Here is a 26,536-nt window from a genome sequence, read left to right on the forward strand (position 1 = left end):
GTGTGATGTCATAGGAGACATGTGATTTCTGAGACAAGGATGTGATGTCATAGGTGACATGCGATGTCACAGAGGGGGATGTGATGTCACGGAGGATGATGTGATGTCTCAGTAGAAGAGTGATGTCACAGAGGAGGTTGTGATGTCACAGGAAAGCTGTGATGTCACAGAGTAGGGTGTAATGTCACAGAGGAGGATGATGTGACGTCATAGGAGACATGTGATGTCACAGAGGAGGATGTAATGTCACAGAGGAGGATGCGATGTCCCAAAGGAGGATGTGATGTCACAGAGGAGGATGTGATGTCATAGGAGACATGTGATGTCAGAGAGGTGGATAAGATGTCACAGGGGAGCTGTGATGTCACAGAGTAGGATGTGATATCACAGGATAGGATGTGATGTCATAGGAGACATGTTATGTCACAGAGGAGGATGTGATGTCACAGAAGGTGATATGATGTCCTAGAGGAGGATGTGATATCACAGAGAGCTCTGATGTCACAGAGATGGATGTGATGTCATAGGAGACATGGGATGTCACAGAGGGGGATGTGATGTCACAGGAGACATGCGATGTCACAGAGGAGGATGCGATGTCACAGAGGAGGATGTGATGTCACAGACGGGGATAGAATCATAGAATCATAGAATTGTTTGGGTTGGAAAAGACCTCAGAGATCGTCGAGTCCAACCCTTGGTCCAAATCCAGTCCATTTACTAGATCATGGCACTCAGTGCCACGTCCAATCTGTGTTTAAAAATCTCCAGGGATGGTGAATCCACCACCTCTCTGGGCAGCCCATTCCAATGCCTGATCACTCTCTCTGTAAAGAATTTTCTCCTGATATCCAACTTAAATTTCCCCTGGCGGAGCTTAAGCCTGTGCCCCCTTGTCCTATTGCTGAGTGCCTGAGAGAAGAGACCAACCCCCACCTGGCTAGAACTTCCCTGTGATGAGGTCACAACTGAGCCTCCTCTTCTCCAGGCTAAACAGCCCCAGTTCCCTCAGCCTCTCCCCATAGGACTTATGCTCAAGTCCCTTCACCAGCCTTGTTGCTCTTCTCTGGACCCACTCCAGCACCTCAATACCCTTCCTGAACTGAGGGGCCCAGAACTGAACACAATATTCAAGGTGTGGCCTCACCAACGCAGAGTACAGGGGAAGGATCACTTCCCTGCTCCTGCTGGCCACGCTATTTTTGATACAGGACAAGATCCCATTGGCCTTCTTGGCCACCTGGGCACACTGTTGGCTCATGTTGAGCTTCCTGTCAATTAGTACCCCCAGGTCCCTTTCTGCCTGGCTGCTTTCCAGCCACTCTGTGCCCATCCTGTAGCGCTGCAGGGGGTTGTTGTGGCCAAAGTGCAGGACCCGGCACTTGGCTTTATTGAACTTCATCCCATTGGAATCAGCCCATCTCTCCAGCCTATCCAGACCCCTCTGCAGAGCCCTCCTGCCTTCCAGCAGGTCGACACTCCCTCCCAATTTGGTGTCATCTGCAAATTTGCTGATGATGGACTCAATCCCCTCATCTAAATCATCAATAAAGATGTTAAACAGGACTGGGCCCAACACTGACCCCTGGGGAACACCACTGGTGACCGGCTGCCAGCTGGATGCAGCTCCATTCACCAGCACTCTCTGGGCCCGACCCTCCAGCCAGCTCCTAATCCAGGAGGGGGTACACTTGTCCAAGCCATGGGCTACCAGCTTTTCCAGGAGTATATTATGGGAGACAGTGTCAAAGGCCTTGCTGAAGTCCAGATAGACCACATCCACAGCCTTCCCCTCATCCACCAGGTGGGTCACCTGATCGTAAAAAGAGATCAGGTTGGTCAGACAGGACCTGCCCCTCCTAAACCCATGTTGGCTGGGTCTGATCCCTTGTCCATCCTGAAGGTGCTGTGTGATTGCACTCAGGATGATCTGCTCCATAACCCTGCCAGGCACCGAGGTCAGGCTGACAGGCCTGTAGTTGCCAGGGTCCTGCTTGCAGCCTTTTTTGTGGATTGGGGTGACATTCGCCAACCTCCAATCATTTGGGACCTTCCATTATTGGAGTACCTGCGCCAATATGTGTCCTTAAACCAGGACAGGTTGCTCAAGGGCTCCTGAAATTTGGCATCATCCACAAAGGACTTGAAAATACATTTTGTCCCATTGTACAGAGAGATAATAAAGATGTTCTATCGTGGTGTTCAAGGACTGGTCACTGAAGGATTTCACCAGGAAGTTGCTGCCAAGAGGACTTTGTACCATGGATTTTATTTGACACTCTTCATTCAGCCAACTTCCCACCCACCACATCTTCTACTTCTTCAGTCCAGCTCTCACCAGTCTGGCCATAAGGAGAGCACAGGAGACCATGTCAAGGGCCTTGATAAAGTCTGGGCACAAAACATCCCCTTCTTTTCCCTCCCACAGGGGTTCTGCAATCCCTGCCTTGTCCTTCCCATGCCTGGCAATGGCTGCAGCAGGACTTGCCCTATCCCCTTCCCTGCTGAGCCTGAGCAGTGTGGAACTCTGCCAACCCTCCTTGCTGCCCTGTTTGCAGACTGGTTCCATGTCTGCCTTTGCCAAGGCCCCAGGAAGCCCTGGGCTGGCTCTGGCCTTTCCAAGGGTTTGGGAGAGGTCTCCCAGTGACACTGCCCAGCCTTCTCAATATCCCTGACACTAAAACCTTTTCCATAGCCCACACTTCCAGAGGAGTGCCCAGGACACAACACAGGTTGTCCTGGTGGTTCTGGAGAATGAGAAGGGATTTCTTCCTCGAGGCCAACCCCTCCAATTGGATTTGAGTGCAGCTGAAAGGTTTCCTCAGCATTTCCCCCGGTGCCTCCCTGCCCTGAAGGTTTGTGGCCATCAGGCTGGAGCTGAGGGGATTGGGCAGGTGCCTGAGGAGGGGGGAGAACAAGGGCTGTGTCCAACTGTGCCAGGAGGGCTGTGCTGGGCAAGGATGAGGAGACTGCAGAAAACAGTGGCACTGGGGAGGGGAGAGGAGCAGGTGGAGAGACCTTGTGCCTGCCCACGCTGGGCAGGAGCTGCCCCAGGATGGCAGCTCTGAAGCACTCCCAGGATGTCCCTGGGAACAGGAGGGGAAGACTGGATCTGAAAATGGAACCTGGAAAGCAGAGAGCAGGAGTGTCATGGTGACACTGCAGGAGAGTTGCAGCCCTGGAGCAAGGTGACAGAAGAAGTGACCCAGTCCATGCAGTGGCCTCAGAAGATCCCACAGCATCCTGGAGATGCTGGAAGGGAGCCCAGCTCTGCTTCACAAGTTCCCAGGGCCTGTCCCTGCCTGTGCTCCAAGGGCTTCCACCCCCCAGGACTGTGCTCAGAGAGCACTCAGGCCTCACAGCAAGAAAGGGGCTCAGGAGGACAGTGTGGAAGTGGCAAGAGAGCAGCTCTGCAAAGACCAAGCACTGCTGCTCCCTGGCAGTGCTGCTGGGCTGGGATTATTGTCCCCTTCCCCTTTGCAAATACCCCCTGTCCTGCAGTGTGCTGTCCTTTAGGAACATCTGAGAAGAAGGGTCTTGGACAAAGAAGGCACTGCAGGGTCCTTTATTATGTTTAAACACTCAGAAAGCACAATACATCATTTTTACATCTCTGACTCAAATGTAATTGGTAGACACTAAATTAGAAGGCAGATGCATAATATTTCATTGTACAGAAAATTATTGCAAGAAGAACCCAATGACCTCCACGAAAAACCTGAGCAGGAAGGCTGGGCCATTAAGGAGTCCCATTCTGCATGCTACACACCAGAACACAGGCACTTTATTGCTCCTGAGAAGCATCTAGTCATCATTTTCCTAATGGCATCTTTGAGCTCCTGATTTCTGAGGCTGTAGATGAGGGGGTTCCGTGCTGGAGGAACCACCGAGTACAGAACTGACAGGGCCAGATCCAGGGATGGGGAGGAGATGGAGGGGGGCTTCAGGTAGGCAAACATGACAGTGCTGAGGTACAGAGAGAGCACGGCCAGGTGAGGGAGGCACGTGGAAAAGGCTTTGTGCCGTCCCTGTTGAGAGGGGATCCTCAGCACAGCCCTGAAGATCTGCACATAGGAGAAAACAATGAAAATGAAAAAAACAAATCCTAAAAAGGCACTAACCCCAATGAGGTCAGTTTCCCTGAGGTAGCCTGAGTGTGAGCAGGAGAGCTTGAGGATGTGTGGGATTTCACAGAAGAACTGGCCCAGGGCATTGCCCTGGCACAGGGGCAGGGAAAATGTATTGGCTGTGTGCAGCAGAGCAGTGAGAAAGCCAGTGGCCCAGGCAGCTGCTGCCATGTGGGCACAAGCTCTGCTGCCCAGGAGGGTCCCGTAGTGCAGGGGTTTGCAGATGGCAACGTAGCGGTCGTAGCACATGATGGTGAGCAGATAAAACTCTGCTGAGATGAAGAAGACAAAGAAAAAGAGCTGTGCAGCACATCCCTTGTAGGAGATGGTTGTGGTGTCCCAGAGGGAATTGTGCATGGCTTTGGGGACAGTGGTGCAGATGCAGCCCAGGTCTGTGAGGGAGAGGTTGAGCAGGAAGAAGCCCATGGGGGTGTGCAGGTGGTGGTCACAGGCTACAGCGCTGAGGATGAGGCCGTTGGCCAGGAGGGCAGCCAGGGAGATGGCCAGGAAGAGCCAGAAGTGCAGGAGCTGCAGCTCCCGCCTGTCTGCCAATGCCAGGAGAAGGAACTGGGGCATGGAGCTGCTGTTGGACATTTGCTCCTTTCTCAGGGTATTTTGATCTGTTGAGGAGGAAAAGTCACTGCTGAGTTAGACCAGGTTTCTGCAGCCAAACATTTCCTGTCTCACAGCCACCCCACTCTCAGGCTCTCTCTCCTCTCTCAGACCTCCCTGCAGCTCCCTCCCCTGAGCTCTGCCTTTTGCTGCCTGAGGGGACCATTGGAAGCAGGAACTCTCTGATGGGCTCCCAGGGACTCCTTCTTGCTCTGCTGGGAGAGGGAACTTGGAATGCAGGGTGATCTCAAATTAAATGTACTCGTGATACATCAAAGAGCTTCTCAGCTTTGCTGTTTGCAATTTGCCCAAATGAAGGACTGAGCTGAGGGAATTCTTTGGATTTGTTCACCCACTTGCACCTGCCACCCTTAGGAGAGGTTGTGGAGGTTTGAAATCCCTGACATTCCTATTGCACTGCAGGTCAGGTCTTGTGGGTTCTGAGGGGCACAGGGACGGTCCCTTAGTGCAGAGAGAAGAGCTGCTCTGCCCATCAGTCCTGGGCTCAGCTGCCCTGTGCTGGCAGCTTGGAGCTGGAGGAGCATCACACTCAACTGTTCCCCTACAGAGAAACTGCCCAGAGATCCAGGAATCCATGTCCAAAGAACAGACTGACACACTCCTCACCTTTTCATCTCTCCCCTCCCAGAGTGAGACACAAAATGCTCCTTGCAGCTGCCCAGAGCATTTCCATGGATTTAGCACTGAGGAGTTTTCTCCAGGTGGATCCTGTGCAGCACAGAGATCCTATGGCAGAGCTGTGCCCTTCTGGAGGGCACCTGCAGCCCTGCAGGACACCCAGGCAAACAGCTGAATCCCCTGAAGGTGCCTGGAGGGCACTTGGGCACTTGGCTCCCACAGACACATCCCCACAGCAGCACCCAAGGGGTTTGTGTCTGCACAGGAATCTGCCCCCCCCCCCCCGCCCCCCCCACAAATCCCACACTGGCTCAGAAAACCCAGTGGTGAGAACAAGGAGAGCCCAGGCAGCAGGGGATGGCAGGGAAATGCCACAGTGCTGCTGCCAAGGGAGGAGGGACACACAGAGACAGCTGGAAATCAGGGCCCTGTCCTTGCCTGGGCTCTGGCTGCTGCAGGGCAATGCACAGCCCAGCCCCCGTGGGCCTGAGGGCACAGGCTCTGCTTCGGCTGGGAAAGGAGCCCAGGCAGGAGCTGCTCAGGGAAGGGGTCTGTGCCACAGGGACAGCAGGGAGGGGCCCCCATCCCCCTGCCCAACCCTTGTGGCAGCAGCTGCCTCTCCCTGCCTGCCTGTCTCTGGGTGAGGAGCTGTTCCTGCCAGCAGCCCCTGCCTGTGCCCAGCTCAGCTCCCTGCCAGTGCTGCCAGAGCCATCCCCAGCCCAGTGCCCAGGGGCAGCTCTGCCTGGGCAGGGGCTGCAGAGCAGATCCCAGACCCCCTGCGGTGGCTGGGAAGGGGGAGGTGTTCTGGGGGGATGTGCTTCCTGAGAAGGGCCCCTGGAAATGGGGGAGGTGGAGCTGAAGCTGTGAGGAGCCCTGAGCCTGGAGCTGAAGGGCCCTGCCCTGCCCTGCCCTGCCCAGCCCTGCCCTGAGGGGTCACTCCTTCCACCCACCCCTTCTCCCTGCAGGGCCGTGGCAGCTCCTTGGCCGGGCTGAGAGCTGCCCCTGGCAGGCAGCAGAGTCCCTGCCCCAGCACACAGAGCCCTGGGGGCAGGACCCTGCTCTGCCCCACAGCCCTGGGCACCCCTGGCTGCACCCCCACCTTCCCACCCCACAGCCAGCCCTGGCACAGGGAACCTTCTTGCCCTGGGCCTCTGAGGGGGCAGCAGCAAGTCCTGCTCTGCAGCAGCTTCTCCTGCTGCACCCCAGCAAATCCAGCAGAGCCATCCTGACAGCTCCTGCCACTGCTGCCATTTGGCAGCTGGCAGAGGCACTTGCAGGAACTCCCCTGCACTGCTCTGCAGCCACAGCCTGACCGTGGCAAAGGGCTGGCAAGGTTCCTGCCCTGAGCAGCTCTGCCCTGTCCTCCCCCCCCAGGATCCCTTGAACCTCCTGCTCCCTTCTCCTCTCTGCCCTTGCTGCCTGCAGCTCCTGCCCTGCTCTGCCATGTGGCCACTTCCCCTGCACTGCAGCAACTGGGAGAGTCCTGCTGAAAGATCCTGGAAGCTGTGGGATGTGCCAGCTTTAGGAGATGCCTCCAGGAAGGCAAGTTGAACTTTCCTACAGCCAGAGAATTCTTCCTTCAAATCCTGGGAAGGTTTCTCCTGTAGTGAGATCTCAGTCTCCTTCCAGCCCAGGCTGCCTCTCATCTCTCTGCCTTCTCTCCTGTGCCCTGGGTGCTGCAGGCAGTGCCCTCAGCCCTGCTGGGCTGTGCAGAGGAGCTGCTCCTGGGCAGAGCTGTCTCTTTGAAGCTCTTCTTGCTTGCCAGGAGCTCCCTGTGTGCCAGGAGCCCGGCCCAGCTCAGCAGCACAGCAACAGCCCCAGGCATTTCATGACCCTCGAGGGGTTTGGACTTGTTTACATGAGACTTGTCCCTGAGAGGAAGTTCAAACAGCTTTTCAAGAACTCAAAGTGAGATTGAAACACTAAAGTTTATGAAGTGGTAATGAGTCTCACTGAGGGACACAACTGAGAACATGTCCCCAGGTTCCAGTTAGAGCAGAAAACTGCAGACAGGGATGCCAAGGATGGACAAGCAAGGGAAAGGTGGCTCTGATGCTGAAGAAACCTTGACTTGTTTCCTTAATCCAGAGGACCAAGCCCTGACCCCCAGCCCCTGGGAAGGCAGATCCTGTCCCTGCCTCATTCCTCAGGGCTCTTCCTGGGGCACTGGGCTGTGGGATGTGCAATGCCAAGGGCAGGACCATGGGGTGGCACCTGCCAGGCTGCTGAGCAGCGACAAGGAGGCCATGAGGCCCCAGGGCTGCAAGGGGTACTCCCCTCCTCCTGGCATCAGGGGCACAGACAGCAGCCCTGGCCAAAGGCCTGCAGAAGGTGGCTGTGTCAGGGCCTTTCAGCTTCTCCCCCTCCCTGTCTCCTCTCCAGCCCAGGCTGTCCTACGGTGTCCATGCCCTGCCCCTTTCCCTGCAGGCTGTCGTCATCCCCCCGGCTGCCCCACCTGGCTGGCACCTTCCTGCACTGACATCTCTGCGTCCTCCCTGGCTCTTCCTGCACACACAAAGCCTTGGCCTCATCCACACTCCTCCTGGGCGACGTGTTGCATCACACCATTGCCCTCAGAGTGAAACTTCTTTCTCTTTGTTTCCACTCTGGACATCTCCAGCTGCACTTGGCATTATTTCTTTATTTCTCAGGCTGTTTCCTGCTATGACAAAAGGATCTACCCTCTCTGAAACCACCCTTCAAGCCTTCTCTGGCTACTCCTGCACTGTCCTCAGTCTCCACACCATGGAGCCCAGAGCTCCTTAGTCCCTACAGAGTGGTCATTGGCTTGAGGCCTCTAAATCTTTTCTTGGGAGATCCCTGGGTACTCTCCAAGGTGTTTGCAGATGAACACATGGTGCTCATAGTCTAAGGAAAACACAAGGATACAATTTACCAAGGCCTGTATTGGCAGAACACAGGGCAATGGCTTTGAACTGAAAGACTAGAGTATTATATTTATAATAGGAAGAAATATTTAACAATCAGGGTGGCAAGAACTGAAGCAGGTTTCCAGAGAAGTGGATGTCCCATCCCTGCATTTGTCCAAGGTCAGGGAGAGTGAGTAACCTCAATTAGTAAAAGATGTCACTGCCCACATCCACGGACTTGGACCAGATGACCTTTTAGCTCCCTTCCAAGCCGAACCATTCTGGGATTCTTTCAGTCCCAAACTCCTTCTCCAAAGAATTTCCAAGTTGAGGACATGAACTGCCATGTTTTTGGAGAAACGCTTCTCAGCCCAAAAGGTAAAAACATAATTCAAAGACACTTCCAAAATATCTGTGTGAAGGCTTCACCAAGTGGGTCAATGGCAGAACCTCCCAGGATGACCTCACAAATGTGGGTGGGGTTTTCATGCTTGGGGTCTGAGACTTAGGATGGGCAACAAGAAAGCACATTTGGGGACTGAGGAAGACTTGTCATGGGATGTCGAGGAAAGAACAAATGGAATGGGAAGGATGGGATCACAGTGGTCACTGGAGGAAGAAGCATGAGAAAACAGGGAAAAGAGGCTGAAAAAGCTGCTCATGTTAAACAGGAGGATGGTCAGGACAATTCCCTGGCTGTGCCCTGCAAGTGATCCCCACAGCCCATCCCATTTTCTTCAGAACTCCATTGCCCAGAAGTTTCTGTGGGGAGGGACCTCTCTGCTCCTGGCACAGATTGTGGATCAAGTTCCAGCCCCTGCAGCAGGAGCCACAAATAGTCAGGTCTTGTGTTCTTTGAGGGGCCAGACTCTGCCCAGACTGGGGTGTGTGTGTGTTGGAAGCACAAAAGAGTGAAGGAAATGCAAAGTTAAACACCCAATGTAGCCTGACTTTGTCCCTAAGTGGGGGATGAGAATTGGACACAAGATGTGCAGGGACAGAGGGAGGGGTTTGTCCCCCTGGCCCTGCCCAGAAGGGACACCTTTCAGGAAGGGTTGTGGCCTTGGCTGTGCTGAGGGTTGCCCCGGGCAATGCAGCTTGGGATTGCAGTGGCACTGTCAGGGTTCTGCAGAGCTCCTGGCAGTTCCTGCCTTTGTCCCCAGCAATGCCAGAGACCTGCAGGGGTTGCAGTCAATCCCTTGTGCTCTTTGGGACCCCGACTGGCTCTGCTGAATGTCAGCAGGCCTGGAGTTCCCAGACTGTTCCTGCATCCAGGGTCGGGCCTGCAGTGACGTTTGTGCAGCATTCAATTGGGGCAGTGGCAGGATGGCCATGGATCCATTCCTGCACAAACACAATGGGGCTCCATCCCAGGCAGGGAGAGAATGGGCCCACACATTTTTAGAAGGATAAGAAGCAGGGAGTTTTGGCACTGTGGAACCCCATGGAACCAAAGGAACCCTGAGACATGGTGGAACCTCCTGGAATCAAGGGGACATTGTGACCCTGCAGCACCTCATGGAACCAAAGGGAGTCTGGGACGTGGCAGGGCCTGATGGAAACAACGGAATCTCCTGGGAACAAAGGGACCCTGGACACTGCCAAAAGTCAGGGAGACAAGGGAACCCCAGGACACTGTGGAATCTCCTGGAATCCAGGGGCCATTGGAATACACTGGGGCCTCCTGGAACCAAAGGGAACATGGGACACTGCGGAACCTCATGGAATCAAAAGAACCCCGGGACTTTGTGGAACATCAGGGAATCAAGGGGCCAGTGTGACATCCCAGAACCTTTTGGAACCAAAGGGAACCAACGGGACATTGCAGAATCTCATGGAATCAAGGGTCCATTGTGACACCGGGGAAAATGATGGAATCAGTGGGCCATTGTCACACTGCAGGGCCTGATGGAACCAAAGAACGCTGGGAAACAGTGCAACCTCATGAAATCAAGAAACCATTGTCCCACTGAAGAGCCTCAAGGAATAAGGAATCCAATCTTTGCCTCAGATTTTGTCAACAAATTAAATTCAAAGAATTACAGAAGTGTGATTGAACTACTTTTTTGCCACTGGTTTTAATGATTGGCAAAATGAGAATATTTCTATAAAATGAATCATTTATTCTTACAAAGGATCTAAATCAAAATAATTTACTACACAATACGAATGTTAAAACTACTAGTAGTACAGTATGAGATAGTATAGTGCACTGTATTGAAGCAATTATTAAAACAATTATATTAAAGCTAGCCAAAAGAAATAATTATTACATAGAGATCTGATGGAACTCAACCTGACCAATGCTCGTGGGGAGATTTCTTTTGCTCAGCCTTGAGGAGTGTCCTTGGAGGGCGTCCCCACCCAAGGCAGGAATCTCCACACATCTACCCCAAGAAGGGCTGTGTTAGAAGAACCTGCCTGGATGAAAGGGGACTGGACTTCTCTAGTAGGAAGGGATTGACTGCTCCTCACAAATGGACAGGGCAGTGAGCAGCTTCTCTGTCCCATCCAACTTCCAAAAGCAGGATGTGTGTTTGGAGTTGGGTGAACCAGGCTGGTTTGAGCATCATTCAACACCAAAACCATTCCCAGGGTGCCACCGGTAACTGGCAGATCTCACAGACAGCTTGCATAAGATCTGGCACTGTTGGCATTGTCTGATGGCATTTTAGGCCTTCTCAGGGTAGGCCCTCCTGCCACCCGGGTCGAGAGGTTGGCTGTGAAAGTCCATCCTGGAGATGCACAGGGAGCCAAGAGTTGGGCTCCTGAGTGACATCCAGCAATGGACAGGGGGATGGGACTGACCAGATGAAAGTGTCTCAGGTAGAGCTGGACTGGCAACACAAGGGGGAATTATTCCTGGCTCGCTGGGCCCAGGACACCTCAGGGCCTCAGGGAAGAGCTGCAACATCCAGCTGGGCTTGGGATCCAGGGCTGCATTTAACCCTGGACACCAACTGCCAGGTTCTCCAGAACTGGGAAACATGTGCTGCCATCAAAGAGGCCCAGAGGGTAAAGCCCCTGTGGGGTGGGGGATGATGGCTGAACTAGAGATGTGGGCAGGCCTGGCAGATTGATCCCAGCACACTCCCCAAACCCACCAAGGCAAGCTCTACGTGCTGACAATGGTGAACACAACCCTTGGATGGCAGGAGACACCCCCTGTGCCTCCCACCACTGCCCAGAACACCATCCTGGGCCTGGAAAAGCAAGTCCTGTGGAGACACGGCCCTCCAGAAACACTGGGGTTGGACAGCAGGACTCTTTTCCAAAACAACCTTGTGCACACCTGGACCAGAGAGCTCGGCATGGAGTGGATGGATCATATTCCCTGTCAGGCACCAGCCTCTGGGAAAGTTGAATGGTAGAGTGGACTGTTCCAAACCACCTGGAAAGCAATGGGCAGTGGGACCTTCAAACCTTGGGATGTGCATTTAGCAAAAGCCACCTAGTTTGTTAATCCTGTAAGCTCAAGAGATAAAACTCCAGGCCAGTTCAGTGTCTAAGATCAGCTCAAAAGAGCAGGTCCTTTAATCAGGCCCACAGGCCCAGGGGAACACACACGACGCGCCCTCCCAGGCAATGGTTCTACAGTTTTAGAAGATGGTCCCTCCAATGCCAGAACTCTCCACTCCCCAGTTCTGCCCAGTTCTGCCCCCCAACAGCCCCTTGGGGAATTGGGTTTGGGGTCTTTGGGACCCCTTCTTCCTCATCTTTATCTTCTTCACAGCACGTACAGTCCTTGGAGCACCTCCAGAGTTCTGGGCTTGAAGGTTGCTTTGTCTCTTGTGGGATCTTGTTGTCCAGGCCTAGGGTGGGATGTTGTTCAATAGAGGAGTTTTTCTACAATTTGACCTTGAAAAGAAGTCTAAACACGCTAAAGGAATTTAGAAAGTTTGATATCAAATGGGATAATAGGGTTGGGTCTGTGTAAACTGCTATGCTACAGCTACATTAACATCTACATTTACTACACAACTACTTTTAAATTTAAAAAACAAAGAATCCAGAAAGCTTTAAGGCATCACACAAACCTAGTTAGTTAACTCTACCATTTGAACTGACCCTGCCCAAAAAGAACCTCTCCGTACCATTGAAGGGGATAAAATCCCTGTGGTCCATATGAGGAATATGTTGGGGAGGACAGTTTGGATTAGTCCTGCCTTAAGCAAAGGCAAAGCCACCCATGGGATTGTTTCTGCTCAAGGACTTGGGTGCACTTGGTGGATGATGCAGAGGGATGGGGAAACACTCTGTGTCCCTCAAGGGGATTTGATTTTTGGGTCAGAACAGTCCGTGATGTTGAATTGTAGAATATTGTTTGCCCAATGACACTCCCACTGTGTGCCAGAACTCCCATGAAAAATGAGGTCTTTCCTTAGGTACATTTTTTTATTTTCTATGCTTTTGAGATTTTATTTTAAAAAAGTCCTGTTTACATTTCCTCCTCCTTCAGTAGCCCCCATCTTGTGTGTCCCAGAGACTTAGTCTAACTGGGGAGTCTCCTATTGGATTTGAGTGACATAAATGAACCTGCAATAAGCTTTTGTGTGAGATTCCTTTCCTGAGCAGAGCAGGACTGATCAGGAAATGAGAACAACTTTCTGGCTGCCCCAGCTTAGGGACTGGCCCTGTGCCTGGAGCTGGAAGAGCTGAGACTATCTACTGTGCAGAGGGGATTTCAGTGGAGGCAATGTGGACTTAATACGTAGCAGGGGAATGAGTTTTGTTTTTTACTGAGCTGTGCCTTCCTTTGGTTTTGTTTGCTGGCAATAAATGAACATCCCTCAGTGTCTCGGGCAGCTCTTTCTCCAAGCCAAGCAGGTGAGAGTTGGTGCCAAGGAGCTGAAAGCTGCAGGTCCAGCCTTGAGTGGAGGAAGCTTCGATTTGCCCAAGGCTGCTTTGAGTGCCAGGGGTTTGATGAGAGAATGGTGGGGTGGGGATAGGGATAAAGTCTGATGGATTGTGAATCATAAAGTGTCTTAATTTTCTTATCTATTCAGATTGAATTAGGAGGTGCTTGGGATCAATATCGACTGGGGATTGTTGATATCAGTGTAAAAATAGGAAAAAAGTAAACAGGCCACAAAAAAGACATCTTTTCTCATGGTTTTAGTAACACAACATATTCACTTTGAATGCACTTCTGAGATCTGTCTAATTAACCACAAAAGAATTGAAGACTTACAAGTAAATTATTCCCAGGGGCTTGTCTGGTTAAGATGCCATCTCTGAGAAGAGAGTTTGGAAAAATGAGCAGACAAGAAGACCATCCCTGGGGCTGGGGAAGCAGGAACTCAAAGTCACTGGTTACAGGTGGCAAATGGACTGGGGGATGTTTCTGGGAGAACCCACAAAGGATGTGCTGGTTTCAGGGGGAGTACAGTTAAATTTCTTCCCCGTGGCCAGTGCAGGGCTGTGTTTTGGCTTTGTGCTCAGCAGAGGGTTGATAATCACAGAATGACAGAATAGGCTGAGTTGGAAGGGACCCACAAGGATCATCCAGTCCAACCCTTAGCCCTGCACAGGACCATCCCCAAGGGTCACACCATGAGCCTGAGAGGATCATCCAAACGCTTCTTGAGCTCTGTCAGCCTTGGTGCTGTGCCCACTGCCCTGGGGAGCCTGGTCAGTGCCCAATCGCCCTCTGGGGGAAGAATCTTCTTCTAAGATTTAACCTAACCCTGCCCTGACACAACTCCAGGCCATTCCCTCAGTCCTGTCCCTGGTCCCCCCAGAGCAGAGCTCAGTCCCTGCCCCTCCTCTGCCCCTCCCCAGGAAGCTGGACCTGCACTGAGGTCTCCCCTCAGTCTCCTCTTCTCCAGCTGAACACACCAAGTGCCCTCAGTGTCCTCACACACCTTCCCCCAAGGCCCTTCCCCATCTTCCTTGCCCTCCTTTGGACACTCTCCAATGGCTCAATCTCTCCCTTCCATTGTGTCCCCCCAAACTGCCCCAATGGTGCAGGTGAGGCCGCCCCAGGGCAGAGCAGAGCGGGACAATCCCCTCCCTGGCCCGGCCGGCCATGCTGGGCCTGATGCCCCCAGGACAGGCTTGGCCCTCCTGGCTGCCAGGGCACTGCTGACTCAGGGCCAACTGGCCACCCACCAGCACCCCCAGGGCCCTTTCCCAGCACTGCTTTCCAGCCTCTCCTTCCCAGTCTGTCCGTCCATGCGGGGTTGCCCCATCCCAGGGCAGAATCCGGCACTTCCCCCTGGTGAAGTTCTCAGGGCTCCTAAAGAGCCGGGAGGTCACGGGATGTCAAAGAGCCCCACGGAGCTCAAGGGACCCTTGGGACACTGTGGAACCTCATGGAAACAAGGGGCCATTGTGACATGTGGGGCCTCATGGAATCAGAGGAACCCTGTGGAATATCATGGAATCAAGGGACACCTGTGACACTGCAGGGTCTCATGCTCCAGAAGGAACCCTGGGACACTGTAGGATCTCATGGAACCAAGGTGCCATTGTGACACAGCATGGCTGCAGGGAATCAGGGCTCCAGAGTAAAAGTCCACGGCCTCATGGAAAAAATGAATCCTGGGACACTGTGGAACCTCATGGAAACAAGGGGCCATTGTGACACTGCAGGGCCTCATGGAGCCAAAGGAACCCTGGGACTTTTTGGAACCTCATGGAGTCAAGGGGCAGTTGTGACACTGCAGAGCCTCATGGAACTAAAGGAATTGTGGAGAACATCCCAGTAACCCAGGAACACTGGGACATGCAGCTCCCAGTGGTACCGAAGGAGCTCCAAGACATTCTGGAATTCATGGAACCAAGGGCTCATTGTGACACTCCAGGGCCTCATGGAAGCAAAGGAAAACTGGGACACTGTGGATACTCGTGGAACCAAGGGGCCATTTGACACGCGGGCCCTCATGAAAGCACAGGAACCCAGAAACATTTTGGAAGCTCAGGGAACCAAGGGGCCATTGTTACACTGTGGAACCTCAGAGAATCAAGGGCCCAGTCTGACACTGCAGGGCCTCATGGAGCCATAGGAATCCAGGGACACTGTGGAACCTCATGGAATGAAGGGGCCAGTGTGACACTGCAGAACCTCATGGAACAGTGGGAACAAGGAGACACTGCAGAACCTTGTGGAAACAAGGGGCCTTGGTGACACTGAGCAACCACATGGAATCAAGTGGCCCTTGGGACACTGCAGGGCCTCGTGGAACAAAAATGCCCTTGGAGACTGTGGAACCTCACGGTGTCAAGGGTACATTGTGACATGTCAGGGCCACATGGAACTGAAGGAAACCTGGAACAGGGCAGAACCTCCTGGAATCAAGGGGCCATTGTGACATGTGGGGCCTCATGGAAAAAAAGGAATCCTGGGCAACTACAGAAACACATGGAAGCAAGTGGCCACTGGGACACGTGAGGCCTCATGGAATCAAGAGGCCATTGTGACACTGCAGGGCCTCTTTGAACCAAAGGGGCTTGTGCTGGGCTGTCACAGGCCAGGGCAGGGGCAGCTGGAGAGCCCCTGGCCCAGCCATGAGTCATGGGCTGAGCCATCAGCTCCTGCTGAGAGAAGGGACCTGACAGGAAACATTGGGGCAGTTTGGGGGGACACAATGGAAGGGAGAGATTGAGCCATTAGAGAGTGTCCAAAGGAGGGCAAGGAAGATGGGGAAGGGCCTTGGGGGGAAGGCGTGTGAGGACACTGAGGGCACTTGGTGTGTTCAGCTGGAGAAGAGGAGACTGAGGGGAGACCTCAGTGCAGGTCCAGCTTCCTGTGGAGGGGCAGAGGAGGGGCAGGCCCTGAGCTCTGCTCTGGGGGGACCAGGGACAGGACTGAGGGAATGGCCTGGAGTTGTGTTAGGTTGGATTTTAGACAGAGATTCTTCCCCCAGCCGGTGGTTGGGCACTGACCAGGCTCCCCAGGGCAGTGGGCACAGCACCAAGGCTGACAGAGCTCAAGGAGTGTTTGGATGATCCTCTCAGGCTCATGGTGTGACCCTTGGCGATGGGCCTCTGCAGGGTAGGAATTGGACTGGAGGATCCTTGTGGGTTGTGGTAGTTTGGTCTAGGCCTTCCTTGATGACCAGTTTGTAACCAAGGAAGTGCCCAGATTTACCCAGTATTCCCTACAATTTTTACATAAGCCGGGCTATAAGAAGAAAGGAGGAGAGGCCTTTGCTCTCTTTCCTTCTGGTGGCTTTGGAGGTGCAGGTTCCCTGCTGTTGTGTCTGTCGTGCTGGGAGTGAGGCCTGGTGAGGCCTTGCTGACCTTGGGAGGGGGAGGTTGCTGGCAGTCGCTCCAGTGTGACTCTCCATTGTCCCAAGGAGAGTGGTAAGATATTCTTTGCTAATTCTTTTAGTTGCTAGATCTTGGGCTTTTGATTGGGATATATATATATTTTATTTTAATTTTGTTCCTTTTTTCCCTTCCCTTTCCCTTTTCCTTGTGAAATTGTATATATATTTCAATTATATATAACTGTAATATAAATGTAAATACATTTATATATATTGATTTTGCTGTCTCTCTCTTGTTTCAGTTTTCTTGGTTGTTTTTTTCCCTCTTCTCCCTAAGGTTTGGTGGGGGAGGGGACTTCTTGTGGTAAAGTTTGGAGACTTGGCAGGGAGCCAGCTTCAAACCATATCAGCGTCCCTTCCAACTCAGCATATTCTGTCATTCTGGGATTATCAACCCTGTGTTCAGCACAAAGCCAAAACACAGCCCTGCACCAGCCACGGGGAAGAAATTTAACTGTACTCCCCCTGAAACCAGCACATCCTTTAGGGGCTCTCCCAGAAACATCCCCCAGTCCATTTGCCACCTGGAACCAGTGACTTTGAGTTCCTGCTTCCCCAGCCCCAGGGATGGTCTCCTTGTCTGCTCATTCCTCCACACTCTCTTCTCAGTGATGGCATCTTAACCAGACAAGCCCCTGGGAATAGTTTACTTGTAAGTCTTCATTTCCTTTGTGGTTAATTAGACAGATCTCAGAAGTGCATTCAAAGTGAAAATATATTGTATTAATAAAACCATGAGAAAAGATGTCTTTTTTGTGGCCTGTTTCCTTTTTTCCTTTTTTTTACATTGATATCAGCAATCCCCAGTCGATATTGATCCCAAGCACCTCCTAATTCAATCTGAATAGATAAGAAAATCAAGAGCCTTTATGTCTGACAATTCATCAGATTTTATCCCTGTCCCCACCCCACCATTCCCTCATCAAACCCCTGGCACTCAAAGCAGCCTTGGGCAAATCTGAGCTCCCTCCACTCAAGGCTGGACCTGCAGCTTTCAGCTCCTTGGCACCAACTCCCACCTGCTTGGCTTGGAGAAAGAGCTGCACAAGACACAGAGGGATGTTCATTTATGGACAGCAAACTAAACCAAAGGAAGGTACAGCTCAATAAAAAAAGAAACTCTTAATCCTTTGCTGTATATTAAGTTCACACTGCCTCCACTGAAGTCCACTTTGCAGAGTCTTAGACCAATAGTAACCCCCTTCTGTGTCAAGCACAGATCCCAAGATCAACCTCAACACTCCCTGCCCCGCATTCTGTCCATATTTGCCCTTTGACAGTGAGTCACACACTGAAGTCACAAGTTCCTTCTATCCACAGAGGGAGGAAAAGAGAAAGTGAATGAATTTCTGTGTTGTGCAGAGTTAAATCTGCACTAATCCCAATATTCTGGGCTTACAGGACCTTTATCAAACACCTTCTGCAGCATCTGTTCACTGGGCAAACATCTGTGTGGATGGCCAGGCCCAAGGAGTGGTGGGCAATGGAGTTCCAGCCAGGGGTGTTCCCAGGGCTCAGCACTGGGCTCAGGGCACTTCAATCTCTTTCTCAGTGATCTGCACAAGGGGAAGCTTGTTCCTCCAGTGACCATTGTGACCCTACCCTTGCTTTGGTTCTTTCCTAGACATCCCAGGACAAGTCTTGCCCATTCCCCAAATACTCTTTCTGGCTGCCCTTTATGAGTCTCAGAGCCCGTGGTCAAATCCCCCATCCTCAACTGAGAGGTTCTACCATTAACCCACTTAGTTACAGTTTCCTACAGATACCTTGGAACTTCCTTGGAACTAATTTTTTACCTTTTGGGTTTAGAAGGGTTTTTCCAAAAACATGGGAAATCATGTCCTCAAAGATGTAAATTCTTGGAGAAAGAGTTTGGGACTTTAAAGAATCCCAGAATGATTTGGCTTGGAAGGGAGCTAAAAGGTCATCTGGTCCAAGTCCCTGGACATGAACAGTGACATTTTTTATTAATTCAGGTTACTCACAGTCTCTAACCTTAGACAAATGGACATCCACTTCTCTGGAAACCTCTTCCAGCTCTTGCCGCCCTTATTGTTAAATCTTTCCTCCTGTTATCCAATATAAAACACTTCTCTTTCAGTTCAAAGCCATTGCCCGTGTTCTGCCACTACAGGCCTTGGTAAAAAGTATCTCTGTGATTTACTTAGACTATGAGCAGGACATTTTCATCTGCAAAAACATCTGTGAGTGCCCAGAGATCTCCCAAGATGGGCTTGAATGGTCTCAAGCACAGGAGCACTAGAGAGGGGCTAAGGAGCTGTGGCCTCACAGGTGTGGAGACTGAGGACAGCACAGGACAGCCCTGAGAGGGCTTGAAGGGAGGATTTAGAGCTGGTGGATCCTTTTGTCAGAGCAGAACAGAGCATGAGAAAGAAAGAATTAATGCCAAGTGCAGCTGGGAGGGTCCCGAGTGGACATGAGGAAAAAGGAATTTCACTCCATGGAAAATGCTGCAACACGTCAGCCAGGAGGAGTCTGGATGAGGCCAAGGCTTTGTGTGTGCAGGAAGAGCCAGGGAGGACGCAGAGATGTCAGTGCAGGAAGGTGCCAGCCAGGTGGGGCAGCCGGGGGGATGACGACAGCCTGCAGGGAAAGGGGCAGGGCATGGACACCGTAGGACAGCCTGGGCTGGAGAGGAGACAGGGAGGGGGAGAAGCTGAAAGGCCCTGACAGAGCCACCTTCTGCAGGCCTTTGGCCAGGGCTGCTGTCTGTGCCCCTGATGCCAGGAGGAGGGGAGTGCCCCTTGCAGCCCTGGGGCCTCACGGTCTCCTTGTCCCTGCTCAGCAGCCTGGCAGGTGCCACCCCATGGGCCTGCCCTTGGCATTGCACATCCCACAGCCCAGTGCCCCAGGAAGAGCCCTGAGGAATGAGGCAGGGACAGGATGTCCCTTCCCAGGGGCTGGGGGTCAGGGCTTGGCCCTTTGGATTAAGAAAACAAGTCAAGGTTTATTCAGCATCAGAGCCACCTTCCCCTTGCTTGTCCATCCTTGGCATCACTGTCTGCAGTTTTCTGCTCTAACTGGAACCTGGGGACACATTCTCAGTTGTGTCCCTCAGTGAGACTCATTAGCACTACAAGAAACTTGAGTGTTTCAATCTCACTTTGAGTTCTTGAGAAGTTTTTTGAACTTCCTCTCAGGGACTGAGTCTCATGTAAACAACATCAAACCCCCCGAGGATCATGAAATGCCTGGGGCTGCTGCTGTGCTGCTGAGCTGGGCCGGGCTCCTGGCACACAGGGAGCTCCTGGCAAGCAAGAAGAGCTTCAAAGAGACAGCTCTGCTGGTGAGCAGCTCCTCTGCACAGCCCAGCAGGGCTGAGGGCACTGCCAGGCCAGCTCAGGGACACCAGCAGGGCACAGACAGAGCTTCAAGGGGCTCAGCACTGGCAGGATGGCTGAGAGCTCCCTGCAGGAGGAACCTTGGCAGGGCTGCACATGGTGAGTCTGTGGCTGCAGGGCAGTGCAGGGGCAGCTCCTGGAGGCATCTCCTAAAGCTGGCCCAGCCCCAGCTGATGGGATGGGGGAACAGGGGCTGTTTTGGGGCACTTTGGCAGAGCTGTGAAGCCGGGGGTGCAGCCAGGGGTGCCCGGGGCTGTGGGGCAGAGCAGGGTCCTGCAGCCCAGGGCGCTGTGCTGGGCAGGGACTCTGCTGCCTGCCAGGGGCAGCTCTCAGCCGGCCCGGGGAGCTGCTCTCAGGGCTGGGGTACAAGGGCTGTGGGCAAGGAGCAAACCTGGCAGCTGAGGGAGGATCTTTTCCATGTCTCGCTGTTGCAGGGTCAGACCTGCTCACAGCTCCACACCACTACACCATATTGAATGCAGAATTTTTAGCAAAGCTCACAAAAGACAGGGACTGCAGGAAAGGAATTAGTCCTGAGGTGTGTTTCCTGCTCAGGCATTGTAGCAGAGACATTGTTCTCTCAGGTCAGGAGGCTGCACTGAAATTCAAATTCTTTTATTCTCAGAGATGAATATTTCAGGCAGGATCAGAAATGAGCACAGGATCCTGGGCAGTGCTGAGCCTTCCCTTGGGGGTGGGCACTCTCCTGTCCCAGCCCTTGGCTTCCCTGCTGGAGGGCTCCTGTCCTGCTCTGTCCAGCACAGCTGCACCTCTGGGCTGGCACAGGGGACACTTCCCAGAGCTGCCCTTTCCAGCAGTGCTGCCCTGCTCTCAGCACAGATCTTGGTGGGGTTTTTAAAGAGGAATCTGTGTGTGAACTCCTCTTCAAGGCAGCAAGAGGGAAAGTGCAGGGCAGATGGGGAACAGTCTGAGAGGCACTGCAGCTCTCCTGGCTCTGCAATAAGCAAGGGAGAGCTCAGCCCTTCTGCCTGTCCTGGCTCAACACTCTTCAGATTTGTCATCAGAAAAATTTACCCCTAAAGAAACACCCCCGAGGTGTTACGATAGTAACCAAAACCCCAGTCAAAATTATTTTAAGGATACACTGTTCCTCTCTCCTGCAGCCCAAATTGCTCCAAGACAACAGAACAGGAATTGAACTTTTCCATCAAAGCTGGGTTCCATGTGACATCCCCTGGGATCATGAGAGCTGTCCCAAAGCAGCTCCATGTCTGCACTGCAGCAGAGCAAAGCTGAGTCCTCGGCAGCACATGGGCAGAGCTCCTGCTCCTCACAGCACCCTCAGAGAGCACAAACCAGAGAAAAGAAATGCCTTGACTTGGAGGGGATTTCCCTGAAAACTGCACTGGCTTTGCTGAGAGGGGGCTGCCTTAATTGTTCCCTGTGCTTTCCTTTTCTGAACAGATCCTGTGCTATGGAACAGCAAATGCCCAACAGCAGCTCCATGCCCCAGTTCCTCCTCCTGGCATTGGCAGACAGGCGGGAGCTGCAGCTCCTGCACTTCTGGCTCTTCCTGGCCATCTCCCTGGCTGCCCTCCTGGCCAACGGCCTCATCCTCAGCGCCGTAGCCTGCGACCACCACCTGCACACCCCCATGGGCTTCTTCCTGCTCAACCTCTCCCTCACAGACCTGGGCTGCATCTGCACCACTGTCCCCAAAGCCATGCACAATTCCCTCTGGGGCACCACAACCATCTCCTACACAGGATGTGCTGCACAGCTCTTTTTCTTTGTCTTCTTCATCTCAGCAGAGTTTTATCTGCTCACCATCATGTGCTACGACCGCTACGTTGCCATCTGCAAACCCCTGCACTACGGGACCCTCCTGGGCAGCAGAGCTTGTGCCCACATGGCAGCAGCTGCCTGGGCCACTGGCTTTCTCAATGCTCTGCTGCACACAGCCAATACATTTTCCCTGCCCCTGTGCCAGGGCAATGCCCTGGGCCAGTTCTTCTGTGAAATCTCCCACATCCTCAAGCTCTCCTGCTCACACTCCAACACCAGGGAAATTGGGCTCATTGTGGTTAGTGCTTCTTTTTGTTTTGGCTGTTTTGTTTTCATTGTTTTCTCCTACCTGCAGATCTTCAGGGCTGTGCTGAGGATCCCCTCTCAGCAGGGAAGGCACAAAGCCTTTTCCACGTGCCTCCCTCACCTGGCTGTTGTCTCCCTGTTCCTCAGCACTGGCACTTTTGCCCACCTGAGGCCCTCCTCCATCTCCTCCCCATCCCTGGATCTGGCACTATCAGTTCTGTACTCGGTGGTACCTCCAGCACTGAACCCCCTCATCTACAGCCTGAGGAACCAGGAGCTCAAGGATGCCCTTAGGAAACTGATAACTGGGTGTTTTTCAGAAGCAATAAACTCCTTCTTCTGCATGTTATGTTCCTCATTAAAGGCCAGTACTGTTCTGTGCTTCATTAAAGACCCACGACAGCTTCTCTATTTTTTGTTCCTGGTAGAGGTGTTATTTTTGTAAGAATTTCTTCACACCAAAAAATCTTTATATATAAAAATATATACGTATAAAGATAGATAGATAGATATATCTTTATATATATAAAACCCCACCATTTTCAATTCAGTGTTTGCCTTTCTAGCCTGGCCCAGAGGCTGTACAAATTGTACTCATTGTTTGCTTAAACCAAATAAAGAACTCTGCATTGACTTGTTTGCCTGACATCTTTCCTCTCTGACTTCTCTGCAGCTGCAGGGTCGGGGCCTCTGTGCAGAGCTGGGCCAGAAAAGAGTCCCAGCAGAGCAGCACTGCCAGGGAGCAGCAGCCCTTCTCCTGCCTGGCCTCCTCTCCCTTCCCTTCCACACTGTCCTGCAGAGCCCTGTGTTGTTGGAGGCCTCAGTGCTCTGGCAGTCGGTGCCAGTCCTGCTGCAGGACTGTCCAGGGACTGCAGGCAGGGACAGCCACGGGCACTGCTGGCACAGAGCTGACCTCTGCAGCAGCACTGCCATCCTGCAGGGGCATCTCCTCAGGCCAGGGCCTCAAAGCTTCCATCTGCTTTCCACTTTGCTCTCCAGGATGTGCCCAACACAACGCCCTGCAGAGGAAAACAGCAGTGACCAGCACAAGGGGGGGGAGTGCTCAGGGTGGGGGCACCCAGCAGTGCCCTGGCACAGCCAGCGCCGCTCCCAGCACTGGCCTCTCACCCCAGGCCATTGGGCTTGTTCTTCCCTCCAAGGAGGGACAGCAAATGACCAGCTCAGGAGTCCATGTTTGCACTGCATGGACAAGACATGCCCCTGTGTCACGGCTTGGGGCTGGGGGGGTGGAAGGCTTAGACAAAGTTGATGGCAGAAGCCGTCTCGTTGAGCTACGAGGTGCAGAAAGGACCTCCTTGCTTTCTAAATTTGTCCTGTAGGTTTTAGTGATGGCAAATCAGAAATATTTCTATGAAATGAATTATTTATTATGATAAATGAACAGACAATTGATCAGACAAGAGAACAGAGGAAAAACATTAAACAGAATTATTTACTGCAGAATATAAAAGCCAAAACCTCCTAGTAGTACAGTGTAAGATAGGACAGTGCAGTCTATCAAAGTCATTCTATTAAAGGAATTGCATCAAAGCCAGCAAAAAGAAACAATCCTGAAGCAGAGATTGAGGTAACTCACCCCACAATGACAGGGGGCAGTTCTCTCTCTTTCACTTAACCCCTGGGCAGTGACCATGAAGAGCTGTCCCTGCTTCATGGCAGAAGCTCCACACACTTCAAGGAAGTCTGGGGAAGAATCTGCCACAGGAAAGTTGGACGGGGCTTTTATAGTTATCAAGGGTTTGACTGCTGGAACTATTTGCGGGCCAGGGAGCAGCTTCTCTGTCAAATCCTGCTTCAAAAAGCAGGATATGAGTTTGAAGTTCCATGAAGCATTTTGGGTTTAGCATAATTCAACATTAAAAACAGCACCTTGACACCAGCAGTAACTCACCACAGAGAGCTTGAATTGTTTGCATTCTCTGACCATTGTTTAGGTATTCTTAGAGCAGAGCATCCTGCCAGAAATGGCCCCTTGATTCTGTGAGAAATAGAAACCCAATCGGGCAATTTCCAATCAGAATTTTATTATATGATAAAAGCAAATTCAGCGCTGGGTGATCAGGGAAGGGGTCCAACAACTCCCAACGCCTGTCACACCCAAAGAAGACAGTTGTTCTACATTTATTTACAGCTACTTCATGAATATTCATTATACATAAGCATAAACATTACACATTGTTAAGTCAGACATTCAACAGATGTTTTTCTTAACAAGAATGTTATCTATAAGCATCCATAATATATTGTCAAATCAGACATTCAGCAGATGTTTGCTTGCTATCTATACAAAGTTATAAATTTTAAGAAAGGTGCTATTATCTATCTAACTAAACAAAATTGTCTCACTATAAATCCTACACAAGGTAAAAGGGAGGTAACTTGTTTTATCTCTTTATAGGGGCCCAATTAAGTTTTACGACTTGTTTTTCTTTTCTCTCCAGGTCATATTGACCTTACACTGTTTCCTCTTAATAAGCTCGAATTATTTTCTCAGTTTATCACAATTCCATGAGGTTGCAAAAACTCTCAGGGTTCCTTTAGTTCCATGGGGCCCTGCAGTGTCACAGTGGCACAAGGATTCCTTGAGGTTCCAGAGTGTCTCTTGGATCCTTTGGTTCCATGAGGCCCTGCAGTGTCACAATGGCTCCTTGACTCCACCATGTTCCAAAATATCCCAGGGTTCCCTTGGCTCCAAGAGGCTCCCCAGTGTCCCACCTTGATTCCAGGAGGCCCTGCAGTGTCCCAATGGCCACTCGGTTCCAGGAGCTCCTGTTGTGGCTGAGCTCAATTTCCCCATCCCCTGCTGTGCTCAGATGCCGTGAGAACTGCAGAGAAGCGAGCTGAGAACACGGCGGGCCCTGGTCCTCTTTGGTGCCCGGGGCTGCCCCGAGAGGGAGTCCCCGGCCCTGCCCCCGGAGCCGCCGCGCCGTCCCCTGAGCGCCGCTGAGGCGGCAGCGCTGGAGCGGGGCCGTGTCTGCCCGGAGCCGCCGCTGCCACGAGGCTGCCGCCGCTGCCGCTTTTGGCCTGCGCTGCCCCGCAGCCGCCCGGGACCGGCTTCCCAACACTGCCGGCGCCTGCGAGCGGAGCCGGCGCTCCTGCAGCGCCTCGGAGTCGCTGCTCCGCCGCCACAGCGGCTGCCGCCGGCGTCTGTGCCCGGAGCCGCCGCTCCCACGGGGCTGCCGCACTCACCGCCGGGGTTGCCGCTCGCGCAGCCGCCGCTCTGCCCCGGCTGCACCGGGACCCGGCACCGCCTCGGGCCTGCGCTGCCGCCTCAGCGGCCACAGGGACACAGGGATGGGGGACCTTTGCTCTGCCACTGATGGGGCCGGGCTTTGTTCTGCTTGGCTCTGGGCTTTGGGAAAGCTGCTGTTCATTTTCATGCTCCACTGGAACACCTCGTGAATTCCAAAGGTTTCCTAATCCAGGGGGAGGGGTTTCTATGGCATTGGAGGTGCCGCCCCTCGGGACACATTGTCAATAAACCATCCACCTGACTGGGATGGGTTGGCTTGTGATCAGTCAGTGCTTTGGGGAATGCTCTATTCCGGTTGAATGTTGCCCTTTAAACTTTTACCAAGCTCCCTTATTTTAAGAAGTTTGCTTGTAAAAATGTGTTATTTCACCACCTGAGAGGTGTGCAGTGTCCTCTCCGTTGTGGTCTCTTTCAAAGGACTAAAAGAACTGAAGGCCTTTTTCAAATATCTGGAGGGCAGAAATTTTTGGTGCCTTTTATATTTTTCAAAGTAAAAACCCTTGCATGAGCTTGTAGCTCAAACCTGGGTCTTATAGTCCAGACTGGACCAGGAGAGTGGGGAAGTGTCCCTGGACTGGACCAGGTGCTCCTGGATGATACAGGTGGGAACAACCAGAGTGTAACAGTTTGGGAACACAGGATAATCAGTCATCCCATGAAAGCCTTGGAACATTCCCTGCCTGAATTGTAACACAAATGGAGCAGTTTGGATACAATTCCCAAATATTTTGGAAACTCCAGTCATTCCTGACACCAGGATGGAAATTCAGCAGATAACTAAAGCCAGTCCCCTTGTGAGCCCACACCCAGCGGGGCTGAGGGAGGCCCTGGCAGCTCCCCAGCACCTCCCTCTCAGTGGGACACCTCTGGCAGCCTCTCCCAGCTCGGGAACCCTCCAGTTTGCAACACTCCAAAGAGCGGCGCTGATGCCCAGGACAATTCTGATCCCCCTCCACAAACACTCCTCCAGCTGGGACCCTTGTCTGGTGGCAAACACAAAGGGATTGGTGGGAGTGTTTCCCTGACAACAGGAGAATTTGGGAGAGGGACCTTTCCACACCCAGGATGATGTGTCCACACATCTCTGCCTGTGGTGTGGATGATGTTATTGTAAATCTCTAATTCAGTCACTGTTAAAATTGTAGCAAATGCTATTGAATCCCTTGATAACAGTTAAACAGGTCAATAATTAAATGCTACTAATCTCTTTTAACCCCTAATCTTTATGTCCGAATCCTTTGCACCCTGACCCTCTTGCATCCCAAGGCTCTGTGTAAATCATTCCCTTTCATCAAAAAAATATATTTTTCATGACTTCCACTTTAAA

General features: G+C 52.4%; 2 protein-coding genes and 1 long non-coding RNA gene across 3 annotated transcripts in view; 2 read left to right on the forward strand and 1 right to left on the reverse strand.

Moving 5' to 3' along the window:
* LOC135405718 (uncharacterized) overlaps window positions 1–26,536 on the forward strand; it is a 239,892-nt gene that overhangs the window by 85,152 nt on the left and 128,204 nt on the right. The gene's annotated exons all lie outside the window — the stretch shown is intronic.
* Window positions 3,762–4,721, reverse strand: LOC135406341 (olfactory receptor 14J1-like). The gene has a single exon (XM_064640750.1). The coding sequence runs from the start codon at window positions 4,719–4,721 to the stop codon at window positions 3,762–3,764; it is 960 nt and encodes a 319-aa protein (XP_064496820.1).
* On the forward strand, window positions 20,832–24,903 carry LOC135406342 (olfactory receptor 14J1-like). Its single transcript, XM_064640751.1, has 2 exons — window positions 20,832–22,303; window positions 24,770–24,903. Exons 1-2 carry the CDS (start codon window positions 21,112–21,114, stop codon window positions 24,901–24,903), a joined length of 1,326 nt encoding a protein of 441 aa, XP_064496821.1. The 5' UTR covers window positions 20,832–21,111.

Source organism: Pseudopipra pipra, chromosome W (assembly GCF_036250125.1).
Source record: "Pseudopipra pipra isolate bDixPip1 chromosome W, bDixPip1.hap1, whole genome shotgun sequence".
NCBI lineage: Eukaryota > Metazoa > Chordata > Aves > Passeriformes > Pipridae > Pseudopipra > Pseudopipra pipra.